This window comes from Chrysochloris asiatica, unplaced genomic scaffold (assembly GCF_000296735.1).
Source record: "Chrysochloris asiatica unplaced genomic scaffold, ChrAsi1.0 scaffold00001, whole genome shotgun sequence".
Lineage (NCBI taxonomy): Eukaryota > Metazoa > Chordata > Mammalia > Afrosoricida > Chrysochloridae > Chrysochloris > Chrysochloris asiatica.
Window position 1 is genome coordinate 39,158,079 of NW_006408519.1, and position 22,575 is coordinate 39,180,653.

Consider the following 22,575-nt stretch of genomic DNA (forward strand, 5'->3'; position numbering starts at 1 on the left):
TCAGTGAAAAAAAATCATTTGCACATTTCTGATTAGCCAAGCATCGTCCCTGGGTGCTGAGGACACAAAGTTTATCAGTAATAACGGCCACTCGGAGCATGCATCATAGATCCAGCAGACTTCGTCTTCACGACAACTCTGGGAGGGTGTCTGCCTCATTCCATAGGTGGTAAATTGGAGTCAGTAGGTATGTTGATGGAGTCATAATCCTTAGGACACAGTTTGTGAAAATTCTCAGGGAACTACAAGAACCAAGGGAAATGCACTGAGAGAGGTTACAGGTAGCAGGTTTTAGAGGAAGAACTTGAGGCAGTTGAGCTTAGGGGTAAAGAGCACAGGCTGAAGAGTCTCATTACACAGAATTCAATCCCAGGCCCCTCACATCTTGCTATGCTTCTGGGTAATTCACTTAACCTCAAAGCCTCAGTTGCCACATTTTGCAAAATTGGGAGAATAGAGTCAGCCTCATTGTGTGGTTGTGAGGAGTATATGATGTAAGGCAAGTGAAGGCTTAGTGCACGCTCTGGCAGATGGGGAGCTAGATCAACACTTCCTGTCTGATGAAGACTTGATACAAGTCTTTATTCCTTTGCATTTCTATTTGGGATCATGGACAGGCCTCTTGGGTCCCTTGAATGGATGAGCTGGACAGGCTGACCTCTGAAATGCCTCTGGATGGCCACTGAAACCCTAGGAATGTGTGGTTCTACGGGTGGGCGGGTATTCTCTCTGAAAGAGCAGGTCACAAGAGGGTGGATGCCAGCAGACAGAGGCCACTGAGAAGCCAGCTGGAAAGCACAAAGCTGCTTTCCTAATTGTACCAGGAGTTAGACCATTATGTTTGTATAACAAATGAAATCACCCTTCCAATAAAAGACAAATATCACACAAGGCAAAGAGACTCAGAGCTGGCTCTGATGCTTCCCCGTCTGGACCATGTCTCCAGGGCCCTGCCAACCTTCCAACGGGTACAGATGCAGTCTTCAGAACCCTGATGCCATCGCTGCCTTCCCAAGGTTATTTTTAGGACCTGTGGCTTCTGGCTATTGGCTGTTTCAACGCAGCTAATTTTGAAATAGAGCTGAGGATGAGGTCTGATCAGTAAGGGAGACTCAAGACCTTTGGTGCCTCTTCTAAGACTTCCAGCTGGCATGGCCAGAGTGGAGCTTAACGGTTACTTTGTCTGTTAGCCCTGGCATTTTAGTTGTCTGTTGGTGGGTTTGGGGTGCTTCCTTGGAATAAGATAAAACTCACATCCTCTGGGGCAACCTTAGTCTTTCTTATGATTTAATTATATATAGTGGCATCCATGAGAAAAATATTTTTAAAAAAATCAAATTGACTAAAGGACTATCATGGGTTACAATTTTTGTCTTTGGCTAAGATTGTTGTTGTTGTGTGCCGTGGAGTCATTCTGACTCATAGTGACCCTGCATAGGGTATCCAAGGCTGTAAATCTTCACAGGAGCAGAAAGCCTCATCTTTCTCCCATGGAATGGCTCAAAGTCCTCAGCAGGATGATGTGCTGGACCGAAAGGTCAGTTTGAGCTGCAAAGTCAGCAGTCCAAACCCATCAGCTGCTCCTCAGAAACCCTATAAAGGGTCACTATGAGTTGGAACTGACTCAATGGCACTTAACAACAACAACAAAGGGAGTATTAATAATTCATGAACCTTCAACAAGAACAGTGCACTGATCAACTTCTAGCCTCATCACTTTATGATGGGGGATTTTTCACACCAATAAAGGGGAAGACATATTTTTAGAATAAAGGGGAGTTAAGGAGCTCTGGTAGCATAGAGGTTACGAATCAGGCTGTGAACCGCGAGGTCAGCTGTTCGAAACTACCAGCTGTTCTGCAGGAAAAAGATGAGGCTTTCTGCTCCCATAGAGATCTACAGCCTTGAAAACCCTGTACAGGCTCTCTATGAGTCGGAACCAACTCCATGGCACACAGCCACCACCACAAAGAGCTCTGGTAGTGTAGTGGTTATGAAGTGGGCTGTGAACCACAAATGTCAGCAGTTTGAAACTATCACCTGTTTCATGGGAGAAAGATGAGGCTTTCTGCTCCTGTAAAGATTTACAGCCTCAGAAACCCTGTAAAGGGTCGCTTATGAGTCGGAACCGACTCCACGGCACATAACCACCACCATTTATACTAAGGAGTCGATGGCCGATATAAATGGTGAACATACCGAAGTGCTAACTGAAAGGCTGGATGTTGGAGTTCACCCAGAAGGATCTCACACAGACTGGCAATCTGCTTTGAAAAACCCAAACTACATCCATTGCCATTGAGTTAATTTCAACTCACGGTGACTCGTATGTTACAGAATAGAATTGTGTCGTAGGATTTTCTCAGTTGTGCCCCTTACAGAAGCAGATTGCCAAACTCTCCCTCTGTGGCGTGGCTGTGTGGGGTCAAATCACCCATCTTTAGGTTAGTAGTTTGTGTCACCCAGGAACCTTACAGTGATTGATGACCCTGTGAGTACAGTCCCATTCTGACACACATGGGGTCACCAAGAGTCAGAATCAACTCAAGGACCACTGGTTGATTTACACTCAATACATTTGTTGTTGTTGTTAAGTGCCGTCGAGTCGAGTCGGTTCTGACTCATAGCGACCCTAAACAGGGTTTCCGAGGCTGTAAATCTTTACGGGAGCAGAACGCCTCATCTTTCTCCCACAGAGCAGCTGGTAGTTTCAAACTGCTAACCTTGAGGCTCATAATGCTTTTATACTGATTAAATTTCACTACATCTCTCTGATCTTTTTGGTTTTTTTTCATCTGCTACCTACCAGTTGAAATGTCCAAATGTGCATCTGTGAAGGAGTATTTGGGAATCTCTGATCTAATGCCTTGCTTGGATTTTGCAGATAAGAATGGAGGCGAGGAGGCAGGGCTGGCGATTTTAATCAGTCATGCCACTTCATCTGTAAACGGCCTTCTGGGACAGAGCCTGCTGTGAGTGACTCAGGCTGATGGAATGGGAAACTTTGCTGCCACATATATCAAACACCAGATACCAGGATCTGCTTCCTTATTGGTGTCAGGGATGGATGAAGCAAGGCAAAAGGGTGCAGCAAAAAACACCTTGGTCTAAGAGTCAAACATGTGCATTCTAATCAAATGTATCAGTAGTGTGACCCTTGATAAGTCACTAAAATGTGATGGGTTCCAATTCCCTGTATGTACCCTGGTGTGGTGCTGTAGGCTAAGCACTGGACTGCTAACCAGAAGGTCAGTGGTTCAAACTCACCAGCTGCTCCTTGGAAACCCTATACAGGGTCATTATGAGTTGGAACCAACTTATAACACTTAACAACAACCATGTGTGACCCAAATCCCCAAACTCAACGCCATTGCCACTGAGCTGATCCCGACTCATAGAGTCTCTACAGGACAGAGTAGAACTGCTATGCAGTGAACCTTTCTGGAAGCAGAATGCCTCATCGTTCTCCCAGAGAGTGACTGGTGGATTTGAACCGCTGACCTTTCGGTTAGCAGTCCAACGCTTAACCCAGAGTCACCAGAGCTCCTCCCATAAGTGACAAGAATGACAATGATCAATATTATCTTTAAGACATGACAGTATAATAGTGAGTCACAGAGATAGAGACACTAACCATCTGCAAGCAGCCATGTGCTTGCTGCTCCTGTCTTTACCCCTCTGAGCCTCATAGTGAGCCTGAAGCAGGCAGGGTGGGTAGGATTTACATCTGTTTGTAGAAATGAAAAACAGCTCATGGAAAAATTCCATTCTCATTTCATTCCATTTTCCATGAAATTTTGAAGCAATACCCAAGATCTGCTGGCTTAAGGTACACATCTGTACCATGTATAATTGGTTAGCAATGACCGTCTCCTGAAAACCGAGGTGAAAGCACTTTGGAAAAATGAGCCAATTTTTACTGAGCACATACTATGTGCTTGGCTCCATTTAACACATTCCATTGGCCTCATTTGGTATTCAAGAACACCTTCTGAGTCATGTACATTTTACAGGTGAGGAATGGTAAGGCTGAGGAGCCAATGGTCACAGCAGGTAGGAGGAAGAAGTGGAAATCCACCCCCTCTTGATCTGATTTTGGGGCTTCATGATCTTTTCTCTACGAAGGTGCAGAATGGCATAGCTCCTGGTAAAAATGTGTTTGGAACGGAGACAACTGGGTAAAAGGCTTTTCTGGTTTCTGGAGGAGAAACTGAACAGTGTAGTAAAGGTGTGCATACCAATTCCATTTATCTCATCAATATGAGGAGAAGTGGGCAAGCTCCTTCTAAGATGTTGGCCCAGAATCAATGGTTGTTGTTGTCAGTTGCCATCAAGTCAACTCAAACTCATTGTGACTCCACGTGATCCCATGTAGAACTGCCCAATGGAATCTTCTTGACTATTGCATTCTTAGTGTGGCACTGTAGGATAAGTATCGGACTGCTAACTACAAGGTTGACAGTTCAAACTCAATAGCTGCTCCTTGGAAACCCTATTTAGGGTTGCTTGCTGTGAGTCAGTACTTACTTGACAGCACTTAACAACAACAAATAAAAAAATCTTACTGGGAGCCTCCGGGTGGGTTCAAACTATCAACCTTTTAATTGGAAACTGAACACTTAACTGTTGTTCCATGTGGGCACCTTAGATTACATGGTATTTACCTTTTAACCACATTTTTTCACGAACTTTTTGAAGCCCCCTTGTGTATGTGAGAGAAAGATGAGGCTTTCTGAGCCTGGCAAAGATTTAAAGGCTCCGAAGCCCATACAAGGTGACTAAGGTGGCTATGGGTTGGAATTGACTTGATGACACATAACAACAACATATATGCTTTATACTTCATAAAGTCTCGTCTTAGATCTTATCTGTTATGTTCTGTCATTACAAACACATCTTTCTGATCAACTCCCGTAAGCTGTCGCATGACTTGACAATAATATCCAAGCAACTTCCTTCTACCAGAAACCACTTTGATAAGTTCATATTAAAGAAGCCAGATTATTTGGGAAAAGATATATTAAAAAAAAAAAAAAAAGTAGGGGAAGTGTCATCTTGAAAATTTTATCAAGTTGGCCTTATTATGATCCCTTTCTTTCCATACTATAAAAACTTTGGAAAAATCCATTAGAGTTTATGAAGCCCTTGTTGTTATTGTTAATTGCTGTCGAGTTGGTGCCGACTCATAGTTACCCTGTATAGAGTTTCCAAGGAGCGGCTGGTGAGCTTGAACCACTGACCTTGCAGTTCATTAGCCTATAGAACCACATCAGGAATCCGAAGCCCTACCTGAAGCCCTATATGAAGATAAAACTTATTGTGACTAAGTTGATTTCAACTTCTTGTGACCCCATAGGAGAGAGTAGAATTGTCCGCAGAGTTTCCAAGGCTGTAAATCTTTAGGGAAGTTGACTGACACGTTTTTCTCCCAAAAGGGGTGGGTGGATAGGAAGTGCGGACCTTTTGGTTGGCAGCCAAGTGTTTAACCACTATACCACCCGCCCCCCCGCCAAAGATGGAGACTGTTGTTGTTGTTAAGTGCTGTTGAGTTGGTTCCAACCCATAGTGACCCTGTATAGGGTTTCCTAGGAGTGGCTGGTGATCTTGAACCAGTGACCTTGTGGTTCAAACTGACTTTGCAGTTCAGTGCATTAACCCACAGTGCTATACCGGGACTCCGTAGATGGAGACAGTAGATAAAAATGAGGAGCTAGCCTACTCCAATGGAGTACGAGTGGACTGCTAACCACAAGGTCAGTGGTTCAAACTCACCTGCAGCTCCTCAGAATTTCTTTACAGGGTTGCTATGTGTTGGAACTGACTCAAAAATACTCAATAACACAACAGCCCACTCTAAAATATAGTATAACCTAAGTGGCGTTAGGACTAGAGATCTGTGTTTTGATGGCAAATGTCCATGTCCACTCACCTCTTCTCTAGACTGTTCTTAAGTGCCATTGTGTTGGTTTCAACTTATAGTGACCCTGCATAGGGTTTCTGAGGAGTGGCTGGTGAGTTTGAACTACCAACCTTGAGGTTCAAACTGACCTTATGATCCAGTGCTTATCCTACAGCACCCCACCGGAACTCCAGACTAGTTCTGATCAAACCCAGCGAGAAAGTAAGTCTCTAGATTAGCTCTAATCAAACCAGATGAAAAGGGAAGGTGGTGTCTTGGCTAGAAACAGAGCTCTTAAGTAAGGTCAGACAAAATGGCGGCAGATGACTGGCTTCTGAGAATAGGCTAATTCATTCCAGATGGCTGGGGTTGGCTAGGAAACTGCAACTGGCCACCACTGCATGTACAAGCACCGAGGTTTTGATGGCACCTGGCCACATGCAGGGACCATAATGACAGGGAGGGAGACACAGATAAAGATTGTTGCTCTCCCAGCTGCCTCTTAATTAGAAAAATTAATCTGACAAGCCTTCCATCCATGGCCTGTAAATAAGGACCATCAGTCCCCAGAGTGAGCGAGGGCCAGGGGCTCAGGCCCAGAGAAGGAATGTAAGAACAACAACAGTGTGGGTGAAGAAAGCTGAGTCTGAGTTCTCGTTGATTCCACATGCAGCCCTTCACTCCAGCAAACCACTAGCAGGGAATTAAATTCAACTCACATGGGCCAGTCGATCAAATCTGGCGAAGAGTTCATTGAGCATCCTGACCAGTTCCTGAGCAGACAAGGTTGTGGAGAGGCTGGTAAATCCTTTCACATCTGCAAAAAGAATACTAAACCACAAGGAAGGGTTGGGGTGAGAGAAAGCGTATTAGCATTTTAATTCCTCCCAGGAGACACATCAAATACCAACTAAAGAAACCAGTTCTCTATGGCTCCACAGCTTTTCCTTCTCCCTGCCATGGGCCTCGGGAGGAATGCCTAGGTACTCAGCAAATGTCTCAGCAGAGAAGTTGTCCACTGAGGGGTTCAGGAAGGGCAAGGGATGACGGAAAGCCCTTCTTCCTGTGCAGAGGTGTGCAGTGTGGGCAGTGATGCGTCACTATGAACAGATCTGTGCAAAGCCAGATGAAACGTTATGAAGAATCTACAGTTTCACAATGAAGATGGCACCAACTCAGGGCAAAATCAACACAGGGTAAAAGCAGAAATAAAATTCATTAGCTTGAGGCCAATATGTTGTGTGTCATCCAACTGATTCCAACTCATAGCCACCTTATAGGATGGAGTAGAACTGTATCATAAGGTTTTCTAGGCTGTCATCTTTATAGGAACAAATCACCTGGTCACTAAGTCTTCTCTCTGAAAGGACTGGCTGGGGAGGGGGTGTGTTTTGATTAGAAGCCCAGTTCTTAACCATTGCTCCACCAGGGTTCGTTTAATGATATATTCTTATTGTTAAGTGCCCTTGAGTTGGTTCTGACTCATAGTCACTCTATATAGGATTTTGAGGAGTAATTTGTGAGTTTGAACTGCTAACCTTGCAGTTAACAGTTCAGTGCATATCCTACAGTGCCACACCAAGGCTCCCTAATGATACATGTTGCTGTTGTTGTTGTTGTTAGGTGCTGTGGAGTCAGTTCCCATCTACAGCAACCTTTTGCACAACAGAAAACAATACTGCCTAGTCCTGCGTCATCCTCAAAATTGCTGCTACCCATGAACCCACTGCTGCTGTCACTGTGCCAATCCATCTTGTTGAAGGTCTCCCTCTTCTTCATTGGCACTCCACTTTACCAAGTATGATGTTTTTATCCAGAGACCGGTCCCTCCTGATAATATGGTAGAAGTATGAGAGATGAAGTCTTGCCATTCTGGCTTCTAAGGAGTATTCTGATTGTACTTCTTCCAATGCAACTTTGTTTGCTCTTACGGCAGTCCATGATACTTTTAATATTGTCCTCCAACACCATAACTTAAAAGCATCAATTCTTCTACGGTCTTCTTTATTCATTGTTCACCTTTCACATGCATGTGAGATTATTGAAAATACCATGGCTTGGGTCAAGTGCACCTTAGTCCTCAAGCTGACACATTTGCTCTTGAATACCTTAAAGAGGCCTTGTGCAGCAGATTTGACTTATGAAATACATTGTTTGATTACTTGACTGCTGTTTCCATGAGTGTTGATGGTTGATTTGAGCAAAATGAAGTCTTTGACAGCTTCAACCTTTTCTCCATTTATATGGATATTATTTATTGGTCCAGTGGGGAAGATTTTTATTTTCTTTGCATTAAGGTGCAACCCATGCCGAAGGCTATGGTCTTTGATCTTCACAAATGATCTATCCAAAATGGCAGGCAAATAGTTAAGACACTTTTTTTTTTTTTTTTTTTCTGGGAAATTATGAACACATATGGCAAAGTTTGGAGACCACAGGCAAAATAACCAATTACCTATAACTCTCACATATACTAAAAACTTCAAGTAAATGAGGACTGTTTGGCTTGGTATAAACACCTGTTGCCATTGAGTTCATTCCGATTCTTGGGGACCCCATGAGTTATAAAGTAGAACTGCACTATAAGGTTTTCTTGGCTGCTAATCTATGCGCTAGACTGCAAAGTCACTTTGAACTGCAAGGTCAGCAGTTTAAGCTCACCAGCTGCTCCTTGGAAACCCTATACAGGATCGCTATGGGTTGGAACCGACTTGATGACACTTAACAACAACAATCTTATGGGAGCAGAATACTAGGACTTTCTTCCACAGACCTGCTTGGGTGGGGCTTCAAAGCTCCAGTCTTCAGGTGAGTAGGTGGTGAAGTGCAAACTGCTTGTGTCACCTACAGGGACTGGCTTAGAATGAAAGAAGAGGAAACTAAGGGAAGGGGCCATTCTCAAAGTCATCTAAAAGCCAAGCACACAAGCCCATTGACTCTGTCACTTCTTCCTTTGAAATGAGTGGACAGGTACTGTCTTCTGTGCTAAGGACAAGAGGAAGCTAAGGCTAATGGAGGAGTCTGTGGTTAGCATGTAGTAGAGTTGGGATGGCTCACTTAGAGAACCATACCCTTCCACATCTCCAGGGACTCATGCCTATGCTAGTCTTTCCTCATCACATGAAGAGAACCTTTGTCCCTGAGTCACTTACTGGCCAAGAAGCTCGGAGTGGACAGTTGAGTGAGGCAGGAATGAATTATTGAGTTAAAAGCATTGAAATTGGAGAGGTCTATTTGTTACAGCAGTAAGCATTACCCTAACTCATTCAAGAAGTGTCTTAAATATCTAGAGTATAAAAACAGGAAAGTTAAATAGAATTAGGCAGATGGAATGAATGAGAAGACCAAATAGGAAGATGCATTGAATCAAGAATCCAAATTTTTGGTCCAATTCAAAGAGCTCGGTTTTTCAATGAGGAAACGGAAGTCCAGAAACAAATGAAATGGTTCAACCAAAGTCCTACAGGGATGGTTGCTGAAGAAGGTTGTGGATGACAACTAGCTCTGCTAGCACCCAGTCCACCTGGGCATGTGAGTCCTGTAGCATGGCGACTCCTAGCTTGCTCCTAACTGATGGGAAACAATGAACTATGTGACATATAGCAAAGATGTCAGCAAATAGAGCAGATTGTGTTTAGGAAGGGACCATGTTACCTGCACAATCCAAAGTAGCTGAGCAAGGAAGGATAAACCAGGTAGGTTGCTATGAAGAAGATGATGAGATTGGAAATGATTCAAACATGCTCCAAACCCCACAGTGGGTTTGCTTTGGGGACTGGGAAGGGAGGGGTCCTTAGCCTTGACCTTTTTCATTTCTGCTCTTACTTTAGCATCCTGCAGCCGAGCAGTGGGCAGGAGAGGCCCTCTAGCCTGTGTTGTTTTCAGTTCTAAAACTTCTAGGAGCTGTTGGCTTCTCATCACTGCTGCTGTGACCCATTCTAGGGGATGCTGGTGCAGTGGTGGGGTTCTGGGGGCATTCTTCTCCCCTAGAAATAACTCTGATCACTGAGGATATACTGAGAAATGTGGGGCAACCATGCAGTTTTAATTAGTGGGTGTGGTGTGGATTTTTGGAGAGGGGTCTCAAGTGTAGGAGCTCAGTTTGATCATTTACAATAAATGGACATGGAGTGGGGGAAGAGGAGAAGGAAAGCTGGCTGATCAGGATGAAGGAAAGCTACAAACATTAATCAGAGCAGTAAGCAAGCCCAGTGTGGTATTTCTTGAACTTCACTGAGGGTGCTTAGTGTTTTGGTAAGGGTGTGTGAGTTTGTTTGGCTTTTTCTTTTCTTGGGTAGTTCATTTTTCACTTTCGCTATGGTGGGTGACAAGCACTTTCATAACATACTATATGCATGTTGTTGCTGTTAGGTCATTTTTGAATGCAAAGTAACTCCATGTGATAGAGTAGAAGTGCACCATCGGGTTTTCTGGGCTGTAATCTTCAAGCTCACCAGCCGCTCCTTGGAAATCCTATACAAGGTCGCTATGGATTGGAACTGACTCAACGGCACTTAACAACAACAACAGTCTTTAAGGGAGTGGACCACCAGGTCTTTATTGCATGGAGCCTTTTGAGACTTTTAGTTTGCAGCCAAGTCCTTAATGCTTGTACCACCCTTTTCTTCCAATACATCCCTTCAATTTCTGCTCCCTCTTGTTGTTGTTGTTGTTGTTAAGTGCCGTCGAGTCGGTTCCGACCCATAGCGACCCTGTACAGATCACAGGGCCTCCTTGTTGCTGGGGAAGCAGTTGCAAAACCAACTATTATTCTCTGCAGGGACCACCCCCAGCCTTTACTTAGGCTGATCTCCACCCAGGATTCATGCCATTATCTTTTTCCAGTTGACTGACTCAAGCTCAATTAGGGTTCCCTTCTCTCAGGAACATTTTCACCTTTTTGTGATTCCTGATAACCTTTGCTTACCTTGATAATAGAACCCCCAGTCAGAAAACAAGGTAAAAAACCATTGCCATTGTGCTTACTTAGATACAAGGAAAGCCCGTGTGTGTCAGGGTAGAACTGGGCTCCATAGGGTTTTCAGTGGCTGATTTTTGAGAAGTAGATCATCAGGCCTTTCTCCAAGGTATCTCTGAGTGACCTTGAGCCTCTGACATTTCAGTTAGCAGCCAAGTGCATTAACTGCTTCTTTCACCCAAGGACTCCATATTATAATGAATAGGCATTAATTGTTCTACAAATGATATTGGTGACTTCCTGTTTTCTATGGGATCAGTTCCTAGTTCTAGGGTGTATTCTATTGGGGTTGATGTTTGGCAAGAGACTATTTTATAAATCAAACATCTAATCAGTGTTGATTATGGAGGCCAAGTGTTAGACAAGACCAAAGTGATGACTTAGACTGATATGTCAGATAAAGGACGGTGTTGGAGTCACGTTGTTTATTTGCTTTGAAATGAGTGTGCCCTCATGCCAGGCATAGAACCCATAGTTGCTATTGTTGCTAGATGCCATACAGTCAGTTCTGACTCACAGCAACTATATCCACAACAGAATGAAACACTGCCTAGTCCTGAGCCAACCTCCCAATTGTTGCTACACTTGAGCCCATTGGCTGCCACTGTGCCAATCCATCTCATTGGGTGTCTTCCTCTTTTTCGATGACACTCTAGCAAGCATGATGTCCTTCTCTAGGGATTGATCCCTCTTGAAAACATGTCCAAAGTATGACAGATAAAGTATGGCCATCCTGGCTTTTAAGGAGCATCCTGGCCGTACTTCTTCCAACACAGATTTGTTTGTTCTTTCAGCGGTCCATGGTAGTCTCAATATTCTTCTCATACACCATAATTCAAATGCATTGATTCATCTACGGTCTTCCTTATTCATAGAGATACCAACAAAAGGGAAATTTTGTTCTTCCTTTCTCCAAAGTTAGGAAGAAAGACACTAAGAGTGGCTATTGACCATTTTTAGAGTTGTTCAACATATGATCCTTCCCCCTATGCTTGGGAAATTTCCACTTTCTAGTATTTGCTTGATAGAACCTTCTGTACTGCACAAGGAGAGTCCCTGAACAATGCAAATTTTCGATGTGTTTCCTGCTAACAGAAAGATTGTTGATTCTAGTATTTCCACAGGTGTCTTAAAAGAAAGACCTGGTGATGGGCTTCTGAAAAATTAGCCATCAAAAATCCTATGAAGCACAGTTCTTCTCCGACACACACGGGTCGCCATGAGTTGGAGCTGATTCAATGGCAACTGGTCTTTTTTACTGTACACGCTGAAAACATTGGAGACTACTAGCAATGAATGGGCTCAGACAACCAGACACAACTGCCTCAGCTTTAAATTGAGATGTGAAAAAGCAGGAGGAGCAGAGAATGGGGGCAGGCAAAGGCAGTAGCACCCAGTTTCTGGGGCTGCAGGAGCAACTGTAGAGGAGGCATGCTATGTCAGGAGCAGGGAGTTGGTGACATAGCAATGGACTCTTCAGAGACAGGGCATGTGACTCTGGCTATGTTCCCAATTCTGTGGTTTTGATGATACTAGACATTCCCAAGGGTGACTTTAATCTTCCCCAGTCATTCTGTCATCTGCCATAAAGCCTTTTGATACAGTTTTTTTTTTTTTTTTTTTTTTTTCTCCTCTCCTTTTTCTGTGATTATAGACTACAGTATCCAATCTAGTTTTTTTGGTGGGTTTCTTTTGCTTGCAACTAAGAAACGTATCTGAAGCTGTATGAATGCTATTCTTACCTCTGTCCTATGCTTTGTAAATAACTTGACTCATATAATTTTTATAAAAGCTTGCAGGATGGCCATTAAAATAAAACCCTGAAACTTAGGAAAATAAATTACCAAAGGCCACACAAAGGAAGAGGCAGGATTGGGGTTCTAAAGCTGCTCTGTCTCACTATGGCACTTGCTTTCTGATTTTCATTATACCACGCTGTCTAGCTCAGGTTTCAGCATGAAGATTGCATTGATAGACAGACGATGGGTGGATGGATGGATGGACAGATGGGTGGATGGATAGATGGACAGATGGATGGATGGACAGATGGACGGATGGATGGAAGACTGATTGACCAAATAAATATTTGCAAAGGAAAGAGACATAGTACTCCTTTTATCTTGTTTTCAAAACACTCAGAAATAGACAAGAGGAGACTTATGTGCTTAGCCTTGAGGCCTCCAAATCGCATTCTGAACTTATTTTTCCAATCATGTTCCAAAAGGCTTTTGCTTCTCCCACTCAAAATGTAGACAGCAAGTTTGCTTCAGGGAAGCCAGGCAGTAAGTCAACTGGCAAATCTAATTGCATTCCTCTGACACCATTCTTGAGCCTCAATTTGGAAATGTAGAGCCCTATAATGAATAATAACTCATTAATGAATGGATCAAGCATGTGAGGGAAGGTGCTGATAGAACCACGGTGAGAGAAGTGCTGCCGGGTACACATGGAGCCCATGGAGGGCCGATGGGTGTCATTCCTCCCACCTGACGTTCTCGTAGCGGTGGATGTAGATCCGGTGGAACTGGTGCTGCAGGTGCTCGTCTTCCACGTTGGTCATGTCGTTGATCATTTCCAGGACGACAAATCTGGGGAGAACAGACAGCACAAGCCGCTCCTGGAAGGAAATACGAAAAAGGACAGTCTAGTTAGCTTGAGCAATGCCTCTAAGATTGGTGGGTGGAGGGTATAGCTGTCATAGGGTGCAGGAGTGCAACTTTGTTGTCCTTCCTGAAGAATTGCTTATTTCCTACCACTACGGGATCATGACAGATATTGAGTGTTTACTATTTGCCAGACACCATTTGGTTTGTTGAGTAAATAATGCTGAACACAATGGATGGTCTCTACCACTGTATGCCACTTACATTCTAATAGGGAAGACAGACATTAAGTCTTACCCACCCACCCATGAATGCCATGCAATAAAAGGCCATGATGGCAGAGTATGGTCATTGATACATGATTCAAACCAGAGATCTGGAATGACCTTCATTGGCATCAACTGTGGTTGCTATCATCTACCAGTGTGGTAACACATGAAGTCACTTCCCACTCCCACCCCCATGGACCTCCTCCTGCACCAGACCATACAGAATCCTTAGTAACATTTATCATTAGTTTGAATCATAGAATCCTATGTGATACAGTTGTAAATTGCTTAAATGTAATCTTTCTTAGATTATATTAAAACTAACAACAAAATTGCACCGTAAGATCCTTCTAAGTTGAATTACATTATTAGTTACATTATTAGTATCTGAGTGAAAGCCTCTTCTGATTTCTCTCCTTCTTTTCCTTTAATTACTACTTCAGTCTAAAAAAATTATTGATATAGGTTCACAAATACTACTTACCACAATATTATAGCTGAAACACCAGAAAGATTGACAAAATCAGTGACAAAATCAGTAACGAAACAACAGTGTGTACTTGTATTGAGTGTAGGCAAGCCATTGAGTGTGATTCGAAGTGTCATCGTAAATGAGTAATAATGAGAAAGCTGGACAGAGTGTACTAGGAGGCTCTAACTGCAGTAAATGAGTATAGACTTGTAGCCTTGTAGGTACACTGACTGATACATGGAAGTCAGACTCCTGCTGTGGTGCTCTAGGATAATCTCTGTGTCAAACAGAAGAGGGACCTGACGCTTGATAGATAGATACATGTTCTTCCCATTGGGATCACCAAGGTCGATATAAACACTGAAACTGGCTAATTAGCAGGTGAAGTAAGTCCTGCAAAGGTTTCTTCCATATGGTTTGCCATGATGTGGAACTGAGTTTAAGACAGAAGTGATCTAGTCATCATAATTTCTCATTTAGGTATTTGTTGTCATTGTTGTTAAGTACGATCAAGTTGTTTTGACTCATAATGACCTTGTATAGGGTTTCTGAGGCTTTAAATTTTCGAGGGAAGAGAAAGCCTCATCTTTCTCCCATGGAGCAGCTGGTGGGCTCGAACCTCGGGCCTTGTGAATTTAAAAAATTCCCCACTATCCATTCTTAGATATGTTCCTTGCAAAACCCTGAAAGATTAGCAGGCATGACCAATTATTTTCATTTAATGGACAGACTGAGTCTTCTTGTTATTAAGTGACATTGAGTCAGTTCCAATTCCTAGTGATCTGTGCAGCAGTGGCTGGTGGGTTTGATCCACTGACCTTGTGGTTAGAAGTCCTGTGCTTATCCTACAGCAGTACTCCAGGACTCCAGTCTAGGGGATGGCATGACTTGTACATCCTGAACCGTTATCAAGAAGCAGAACCAAGATACATGCTTTTACTTCATCATTGTCGTTGTTGTTGTTAAGTGCCATCAAGTCGGTTCCGAACCATAGTGACCCTGAACAGTGTTTCGGAGGCTGTAAATATTTACAGGAGCAGAAAGCCTTCTTTTTCTTCTGCGGAGCAGCTGGTTGTTTCAAACTGCTGACCTTGCGGTTCACAGCCCGATTCGTAACCACTACACTTCATCATTGTTGTTGTTGTTAAGTGCCATCGAGTCGGGTCCGACCCATAGCGACCCTGTACAGGGTTTCCGAGGGTGTAAATCCTTACGGGAGTAGAAAGCCTCATCTTTCTCCCGCGGAGCAGCTGGTAGTTTCGAACCGCTGACCTTAAGGTTCGCAGCCCGATTCGTAACCACTACGCTACCAGAGCTCCTTACACTTCATCATTATTGATGGGGAAAACCCAGGCTTTTTAGTCTACCAGGAGTTTGGATTCCACCTCCATCACTTAATGCTAATATAGAATGGGACCAGACACTTTACCTCTCTATGCCTTAGGTTTTTAATCTGGCAGATATAAATAGTATCTACTACACAGGGTTCAATGTGAGAATTCAATGAAATAAACTATTCAAGAGCACTGACATCAATTTTAAGCAACTCTGGTGGGTTATGAATGGATTACAAGCTGGGCTGCCAACCACAATGGCAGGAGTTCGTATTTAACTGTCATTCCATGGGAGAAAGATGAGGCTTTCTACTCCTGTAAAGATTTACAGTCTCGGAGACCCGCTACAGGGTCACTATGAGTTGGAACCGTTGTAACAGTACCCCACCCCCACCACTTCTTTCCTCCTCATCCTTCATGGAGTGCCTGCTGAGCTTAGAGTAATGAGCATTCCTCCTCTCTAGAAAGCAGTCCTGTCATGTGAACCCTGAGGGCAGTGCTGCTTCTTGTGTTTTTTTTGTTTTTTTTAAATGTAAAACATTTAATTTAAAAATGTCCACAGAACAATGTATGGCATAGCTATTACAAATGCACATAGTGTATTACATGGAGTCCTGGTGTGGCACTGTGGGCTAATGCACTAGACTGCAAAGGTGTTTGAACTGCAATGTTGGTGGTTCAAGCTCACCAGCTGCTCCCTGGAAACTCTATATAGGGTCGCTATGGGTCAGAATTGACTCCACGGCACTTCACAACAACAGTGTATTATATAGCTGCCGGGTTTCCTTTATTTTATTTTATTTTTAGGAAACAGTAAGCTACACTGTGGTTGAGACTTGTATCTCTTCACCCAAGAAAAAGTCCACATTCGATCATAGTGATGTTTGATCAGACTTAACAGCCCCAATTGTTCAACACTTGAATCAAGTCATAACCATTTTTGTTGCAAAAGGACCCTGGACACATTTATTTCTCAATTCTAGTATGGTAACAGCTCCCCAACAAGTCAGTAACACACAGAACCATGCATCAGGAGACAAGAAGTGATCACCCAGCCCTTGTGCGGATCAGCGATTTGTCCCGCCTGAGCCACAGTGCCCACATCACAGAGGTCTGTCAACAGTCACTTTTTGCATTGTATAAATGCAATATATGATAAACAATTTCCTACAAAAAAGTCACAAATTAGACCAAAGTATTTTACAGAATTGACTACAAAACACCATAAAAAACGGCCTGGTGCTTAAGCTCGCTCCCTGCATATCCGGTGGGCCAGCAGGATGTCTTTGGGCATGTTGGTGACTCTCTTGGGGCGAATGACGCACAGGTTGGCGTCTCGGAACAGGCCCACCAGGTACATTCGCTAGCCTCCTGCAGGGTGCCGATGGCTGCACTCCAGAACCTCAAGTCTGCCTTGAAGTCCTGGGCAATCCTTGCCCAGCCTTGGGAAACTCAGCTTCCTGATGAGCAGATTCGGGTAGCGGCCTGCAGAAGTGGGACATCTTCTTCCCTCCTGTTGAGGGGGCACTCTTCCGGGCCACCTTGGTAGCCAGCTGTTTGTGGGGGCCTTCCCCCCAGTGGATTTCCAGGCAGTTTTCTTGGTTCCGGCCATTTTTCACCAAATGCTGATGTCTAGGACCACTTCTCTGATGACCGTGTCGCTGAAGCTGTCCAAAGGAGAACTGCTGTCCTCGCAGAAACGAGGTGCTCCTCTGACAAACCACCAAACAGGTCTGCTCCAGGGCAGTGCTTCTTACAGATGTCCCTGCATCATGCCCAGCCCGTGTCTATTAGTCAACCTCACCAGTCCTTGCCACCCTTTCTCACAATCACTGCTGGACTAGAGGAAGTGCCACCCGAGACTTTGAGGGCACACATGCTTTCCTGGTATCTGGGGATGTGGAATAGAGTTGTGGCACACTGGACTGACTGTCTGAGCTAAGTCATGGTATGTGGATGTAGTGTGGAGTACAAGGTCCACTCTCACCCTCAGGACACCAGGGTCAGCTTGTGAAATCATTCTATGGTGAATCATGCTCCCACTAGCACTGCTTAGGGGTGAGGTCTAAGACCTCAAGAGATAGAGGGTTAAGCGAAGGAAGTAAAAGGCGCAGAGAATCAGAAGACAATTGTTGTTAACTGCCGTTGAGTCGGTCTCAATTCATAGTGACCCTGTATAGGGTTTCCAAGGAGTGGCTGGTGAGTTTGAACAGCCTACCTTGTAGTTCAAACCGACCTTGTGGTGCAGTGCATTATCCTACAGTGCCACAACAGGACTCCTTACAAGACAATGGTGAGCCCCAACCCTCCAAGTCAAACCATTTCTGTTGACCCAATCCAACTCACAGTTCCCCCATGCATGTCAGAGTGAAACTGTTCTGAGACCCTCCAGACTTGAATTTTCAGGAGTAGAATACAAGCTTCCTCACTGAGATGCCCCTGTATTTGAACCTCCAATCTTTCAGTTAGCAGTCGAGCATATTAGCTGCTTACACCACTCAAGAACTCCTGGAAAATTTTTGTTTGTTGTTGTTGTACGCCATTGAGGTGGTTCTGACTCATAGCAACCCTGTGTAGGGTTTCTGAGAAATGGCTATTTAGCATTAACAGCCGACTTTACGGTGAGCAGTGCAGTACTTTATCCTACAGCGCCATACCAGGTTCTAAAAGGATACTTCCGAAGCAAAGGAGTGAGTACTTTGGAGTCTCCATCTCATGCTGCCACCCCGACAGTGGCCAGTGGCCAGCACAGTCGCTGGTATGAGATCCTCCAGAATGATTTGGTAACAATTGTACAAGGTTGCTACAAGTCGCAACTGACTCTATGACATTTAACAACAACAACCACAGTCTTTAGGTGCCTTTGTGTATTTAGCCCTCAGGAACCATGTCATTGAAGCTTCCATCAATAACTGGCGGTGGCGGTGGTTGTGCGCCTTCAAGTTGGCTCTGACTCATAAGGACCCCGTTTCTGAGGCTGTGAATCTTTATGTGAGAAGAAATCCAGCTCCCAGCCTGCTGAGCTAGGGATGGCTGCCCCAGCAATTCCTTTTGTAAGTCATTTTCTGCAAAATCTACAAGTTTTCCTGAAGCCTGCTTAGAAAAGTCCTTTTTAACACTTTTGTTTCACTTAGATGTGTTTGCTGCTTGAGGCATATCATTTAAATCCCCTGACACACACTCTGATAGAAAATGGGACAGTTAGTCCCCTAAAACAATTCCCCAACTCCTGCTGAGGCACAATATAGGATGTCTACACTTTGGGACATAAATACAAAGCTGTCTCCTGGAGCCAGATGATCGATGGCCCTGGGTGGCCTGGGAACCCTTAGTCTGCAAGTCTTTTCTCCCTGAGTTTTTCCTATTTGCATGAAAAGAGACTCTGTGTTTATTCAAAGTACACCCAGGGCTCCTGTCTGGAGGCCCCTCTATTCTCACAGAAACTCTATTTATGGCACTTCTATGGGACAAAGAGGTGGCTGGGCTTTCTGCTTTCGTCAAGATTATAGCCCAGAAACCCTATATAAACTCCTGGTGTGGCACTGTAGGGTCACCACAAGGTTGGCAGTTCAGAACCACCAGCTGCTCCTCAGAAACCCTATAGAGGGTCGCTGTGAGTCAGAACCAACTTTAGCACATAGCTACTATGAACTATAAGTTGTAACAGATTCGGTGGCACTTATCAACAACAACAACAATTTACGGCACTGGAATAGCTTCATGGATACTCTGAGGGGAAGTCCAGTCTGTTATGGCCACAGATGCAAGATCGTTATTTCAGGTAAATGACTCCAGGGGTCAAGGGGAGTAGGACACACCTGTGATGTAGACTGCATTTGTGGCTCCCGGGGATAACTTCTGAGTGGCCTGGTTTCTTCAACCCTCCCTCAGTCCTTCTTCACTCTGTGCTGTAACTGCTCTGTACCCTAGCTTCCTCATTTCTAAACTGGAGGGGTTAATAATGGTGTCTTCTTTTTAGGCTTGCTGTGGGGTCAAATGAGTTAATGTTTATGAAAAACTTGGATTGCTGTTGTTATTAAGTTGCCATCGAGTTGATTCTGACGCACAGCAACCCTGTGCAGGGTTTCTGAGGAGCAGCTAGCAGCTGGCAGATTTGAACCGCCAACCTTTTTGTTCACAGTCCAGTGCTTATTGTACAGCGCCACACCAGGAATGCAAAACTTGGATAGTGCCTAGCATATTATAGCTATAACGCAAGTGTTTGTTGAGTTCCCTGGCGCGCATGCTCAATTTTAGGCGCTGTTAGACGAGAGCCTTGCAATTGTGTTTTTGCGCTACAGCTTAATGAGCTTGCAGACACTACACATACGGGGAAATTAACAAATATAATATGTGAAAGGCGATTGTGCTACAAAGCAAAAAACCTTTAGTCGGGCTTATTAATTTAAGATTAAAAAAAATTGTTATCAAAATCTTGTCTTGGACATTTGACTTTTTAGTGTAAATGGTTTCTATGGAATTTCTCCCCCAGAACTGTTTCTGCAAGTGTATATGTACACAGTGTGCTGAAGTTGTTGTTTAATTGGCTCCTAATAACATACTCTGTTTCTGCCCTTCAGACCCCAGACACCTTCTTCATTAAAGGGTTTAATGATCGGGATAACACCCAGGGTGACTTGTTTCTGCTTTTTAGATCCCAGCAATGCAATGCCTTCATTATGGATTATGCCTCAATGTAAACAAAATGAAAATCCTCACCAGTGGACCAATAGATAACATCATGATTAATGGAAAAAAGAATGAACTTGTCAAAGACTTCATTTGGCTTGGATCTATTACCAACACTCATGAAAGAAGCATGGTATGCTGTGGAGTTGGTTCCAACTCATAGGGACCCTATATAGGGTTTCCAAGGCTGTAAATCTTTACGGGAGCAGAACACCTCATTTTTCTCCCGTGGAAAGGCAGATAGATTCGAGCTCTTGACTTTGAAGTTAAAAGCCTGAATAACCCACTAAGGTACCAGGGATCCTTGATGGAAGAAGCAGCAGTCAGGAAATCAACCAGCCAACATAATATCTTAGGTTAATCTAGGAAAGATCTCTTTAAAATGCTAAAGAGCAAAAATGTTACTTTGAGGACTAAGGTGGCTTCAATCACTTCATATGCATTTGAAGACTGGACAATGAATTAGGAAGACTGGCTAGGAATTGATGCATTTGAGTTATGATATTGGCAGGAATATTGAAAGCACCATGAACTGCCATGAGAACAAACTCTGTCTTTGAAAAAGTATAGTCAGAATGTTCCGTTGAAGTGAGGAAGGCAAGACCTCGTCTCTTGTACTTAGGACATGTTGCCTGCAAGGACCAGTCCCTGGAGAAGAACAGCATGCTTGATAAATCAGAGAGTCAGAGAAAAGGAGGGAGAACCTCAATGTGCTGAATTGATACAGTGGCTAAAACAGTGGGCTCAAATATAACAACAGTTGTAAGGTTGTTCTGTTGTGCACAGGGTTGTTGTGAGTTGGAATCGACTCAAAGGCACTTAACAACAAGATTTTCTCAGGTCCCTTCATTAGTGGTTCCCAGATTTTTCACATCAAAAACTGAGCTTAAATCTTTTGCAATGACACATCAGCCAAGAAACTTATTTCTAAAACATATAGGAAACTACAACACCTCTACAAGAAAAAGACAAATAACCTAATTAAAAAATGGGCACAGAACATGAACAGACACTTCACCAAGGAGGAGATCCGGGCAGCCAACAAATATACAAAGAAATGTTCACGATCACTAGCCATTAGAGAGATGCAAATCAAAACAACAATGAGATATCATCTCACACCATCAATAACAGCAAAGATTAAAAAAGTAGAGGACAATACATGCTGGCGGGGATGTGGAGAGACTGGGACACACCTGCATTGCTGGTGGGACTGCAAAATGGTCCAACCTCTCTGGAAAGCAATATGGTGCTAACTCAGAATGGTTGGAAATAGAAACACTTTATGATCCAGCAATTCCTCTACTTGGTATTTACCCACAAGGAATACAAGCCATAACACACGTAGATGTATTCATAGCAGCACTATTTACAATAGCAAAAAGATGGAGACAGCCAAATTGCCCATGAACTGAAGAATGGATAAACAAACTGTGGTACATACACACAATAGAATATTATGCTACTTTGAAGAATAACAAGGAAGCTGCAAGCCACCGCATAACATTCATGAACCTTGAGGACATTATGTTGAGTGAAATTAGTCAGTCACAAAAAGAGAAATACTGCATAGGACCACTATTGTAAAAGACTAAGAAAAAGAACCCATACTAAAGTGGGGGGGGGGCGCAGGGGATTCTTTGCTGGTTGCTGGGATGTGGGGGGTGGGGTGAGGGGAGGAAGGGAAAGGTAGAGCACAGGACAGGGAATAGACACAGGATAGTTTGGGTGCTAGGGAGGGGGGCAATACACAAAAAGGAGAAGGGGAATGGAAGAACAAAGCAGACGGGAAAACAATTAGGCAGGTTTGCATGGGCTAAGTGGGACAGAAGTAAATAATGATGTATGCACAACCTTGGAACAACAGGGCTCTGGGATACAGGGATTGAGACATGGTTGGAATGGGGAGAAGGGGGGAAATAATGTTAAGATGCTTGGATGTCTTTTGAATCTTGATTTCCCTTGCAGACCACCATAAAATAGACACTTGTGTGGGGAGAGAAAGGAATAGCCATAAATATCTCCATAAAAAGTGTGTAGGTCTATCTTCAGCCTATAACTGATTGGAATACCTAAAATGGGGCTACAACGTGCCCAGGGAAGGAGGCTTCCTGCAGAGCCTCTGTCTTACATAAGACTATAGGTGGAATCCTGAACAGCATCCAGAATCCTCAGAGGTGTGAAATTTCCACTTGAAAGGACAGGTAGACCAGCCTGGAGTGGCTAGAAGAACAGAAGATACTTCTTGAAAGACTGACAGGAAAAATACAAAACAATATAGGCAGACCAACTGATTACTACAAGAACAAGCAAGTTGTTCACCCAGGAGAC

General features: G+C 43.7%; 1 protein-coding gene across 1 annotated transcript in view; it reads right to left on the minus strand.

Annotated features, from left to right (window-relative positions):
* ADCY8 (adenylate cyclase 8 (brain)) overlaps positions 1–22,575 on the minus strand; it is a 285,844-nt gene that overhangs the window by 165,528 nt on the left and 97,741 nt on the right. The window contains exons 3-4 of the mRNA XM_006830840.1: positions 13,364–13,494; positions 6,619–6,730 (exon numbers count right to left, since the gene is read on the minus strand). Coding sequence (XP_006830903.1) covers positions 6,619–6,730; positions 13,364–13,494 — 243 coding nt within the window. The remainder of the gene's footprint in view (positions 1–6,618; positions 6,731–13,363; positions 13,495–22,575) is intronic.